This window comes from Sinocyclocheilus grahami, unplaced genomic scaffold (genome assembly GCF_001515645.1).
Source record: "Sinocyclocheilus grahami isolate Dianchi unplaced genomic scaffold, SAMN03320097.WGS_v1.1 scaffold1529.1, whole genome shotgun sequence".
NCBI lineage: Eukaryota > Metazoa > Chordata > Actinopteri > Cypriniformes > Cyprinidae > Sinocyclocheilus > Sinocyclocheilus grahami.
The window spans coordinates 30363-33218 of record NW_015506708.1 but is presented as its reverse complement, the minus strand read 5'-3'; the positions used below and the strand labels follow the sequence as shown (position 1 = coordinate 33218).

Here is a 2856-nt window from a genome sequence, read left to right as displayed (position 1 = left end):
GTCATCTTCGTGACCACCACCCACTGTTATATAGCGAATGCAAGGTAACTTTTACCTCAGTACCAAAACTAACTGGGTTAATAATTGGACGAAAAATATTGATTCGAGATTAAATATTTCGTTATCTCACTTGTTTAACGCAAAGCTTCCGTGAAGAAAAGTTCGCAGCAAGTGGCTTTGAGCCAAGACGAACGAACGTGCAAACTATAAGGTTGACATTTAAGGGATAATGTATTGTATATTCATAGTTAACTTATTACACAGATTTTTTTTGTTTACCTATAATAATATATAAATACGGGGATGGGATATGAAATATTGAATTGAGATGAATGTTTTGAAATCTTACCCGTTTATAAATCCATTATGAGCAGTGTACAAAACAATCGTCAGGACAATATGATCACTACAGTAAAATTATAGTAGCATTAATACTAAATTCCTCTGATTTCATTTTCAATACAATCAAAAACTGAAGCGTAAGCTGCATTTGAAAGAAACGAGAGAGCACGTCCGCGCCTCCGCAGTGATACAAGAGACATGGGGCGAATTCCACACAGAAGTGAGCATCCCTATGCCCTACTCCCTTCGAAGGGCAGAGCCATGCAATATCTGTCAAATACACAGACATTTCAGAAACGTTTTCATGAGCAACAGAAACACTTTTTATATACTGCTTAATACAGCATCATCTGTTCAAGAATCAAGTTCAACATAAACATATACTATTTAAATACCAATAAAGTGGGGGTATATATGCTTTTATCAGTGTTTTTTTGATAAACGTGACTCAATATAACATTGCGACTACAGTAAAAAAGCTTTTACTGTTCTAAAAACACTGATTTGTGAGCAGTACTGGAATTGAAGATGTTAGAATAAACCCAAAACACACGTCACTGTTGTCATGTGGTGAATTTGGCCAATCGTGAAACAGCTGTGTCATCATCAGCGCTCCTGCAGTCACTAGGGTTGGGTATCGTTTGGGTTTTTTTTTCAATACCGGTGCCAAATCAATACTTTTTAAAATAAATAAATAAATAAAAATTCCCCCCAAAATTATGGATTGGCCATTAGCACTAGAAACACATGATGTCTGTTTCATTGCATGGAAAATCCACAGTATTCTTTTTAAAGTAGCCTATGGAACATATTTTCTGCCTCATTCTGTGACAAGAAGCCACATCAGATCACAAAAGGAAACATTTGACTGGTGTTGCGGAGTAATAAGGTTATAAAATGTTCTCTTTTGTTGGACAACAGGTTTAGAAATGTGAATACAAGGGAGGTTTAGCTTTAGGCATTTTAATTTAAGCATGTTTAGCTGAGTTAACGGAAGGCTACCTGCTGCCATCAGAGCAAGTGTAATTACTGCATTCACGCACTCCTCGAATGCTCTCATTTCCCGAGTTGTGCTTTTAAGTCGGAATGGGAAAACAATATGGACACTCTCGTTACTACAAAAATTAGTTGGATTTGTATTATTAAAGTTTTCCGACTTGAGTTCATGCACATTATCTCAGTCGGGAAATTATTTTTCACGTGCGGTGCCGGTGATGATGCTTCTTACGTCCTTTTCGGAGAACCAGAGGACAAATATTTCAATCTATCACTCAGGCATGGCACCGAAATCTGCGTTCTGATTCGGTTCTAGTAGATACCGGTTATATAGTACCGGTGTCATATTGGTACCGGGTTTCGGTATCCAACCCTAGCAGTCGCTCTGAAAAAGCTGCGCCGGCTGAGTCAGCCAGCTGCTCTCGAAACGCTCTTGCAGTACTTTTGTCAAGTTGGACAAAATTTCTAACCGCCATGCACTGCTTCATGTCAGATTTTGATCGATCTGCACAGCACTGCGCTAAGTCGAACACACCTATTGGCTTTATGTCATGTGACCTACAGGAGCCTGTCACATGCTTTGTTGGTGTCAATAACAGAAATGCTCACTCTCATTAAATCACAATAATTGCTTAATTTTGTTTTTTTTAAAAGAGTAAAAAAAAAATAATAATAATAATGTAGCATGAGATTTTAGACACAATGTTTTAGACACAATAAAATTAAGTTTGCAACGAGGCAGAAAATTTCCAGAATTTTTTGGGAAACTTTCGAAAATTTTTGAAAGGTTCTGGAAATTTACCAGAAATTTTCCTCCTTTCGCAACCCTAAATAACATAAAAATATATATATTTTTAAAACAACTGCTTTCGCTTTCATTTCTTCTGTTCTAATAGAGATCAAAAACAGTGAAAGAAAAGAGAGTGACATCTTAAAATTTGGGTTTTTGCTATATGACCCGCTGGAGTCTCTGCACTGACCTGTCTCTGTAACTGAGGCTGCATCATAGGATACGGTTGCCCGTTGAGTCGGGGCTGTGCCGAAGGCATGCGATTCTGCGTTGATACCATGCGCAGGTGATGAGGTGGGTACATGTGGGAGGAGCCATTAACCCCACCCCTCTGGAGGGCCTGCATACTAATGAGCCTTGGTGGCTGAAAAGAGAGAGACAGAGGAAGAAATGATAACCTGGTCCTTACATGAACAAATCATACAATCGGGAATAAACAAACTGTAATAAACAGCACATCTATACTGGTCTACCAGCTTGACCAGAATAAACCAGACATGCACGGAAAGCAGAAAATATCTAATCTCTAACATACCGGTTGCTGTATACCAGTTATCTGTGGTGGACCTCCTTGTCTGGGATGCTGGGACATCTGTGAGGCGATGCGCATCTGCTGCTGAATTTGTTGCTGATGTTGTTGTTGTTGTTGCTGCTGCTGCTGCTGCTGCTGTTGTTGTTGTTGTTGGTGGTGGTGCTGGTGCTTCTGAGCAATTGCAGCCTGCTGCATG

The 2856-nt window shown here is 39.2% G+C and overlaps 1 protein-coding gene across 1 annotated transcript in view; it reads right to left on the bottom strand.

Moving 5' to 3' along the window:
• The window catches only part of LOC107570974 (E3 ubiquitin-protein ligase TRIM33-like), a 38819-nt gene that overhangs the window by 16011 nt on the left and 19952 nt on the right, over positions 1-2856 (bottom strand). Inside the window, exon 12 of the mRNA XM_016257256.1 lies at positions 2319-2492. Coding sequence (XP_016112742.1) covers positions 2319-2492 — 174 coding nt within the window. The remainder of the gene's footprint in view (positions 1-2318; positions 2493-2856) is intronic.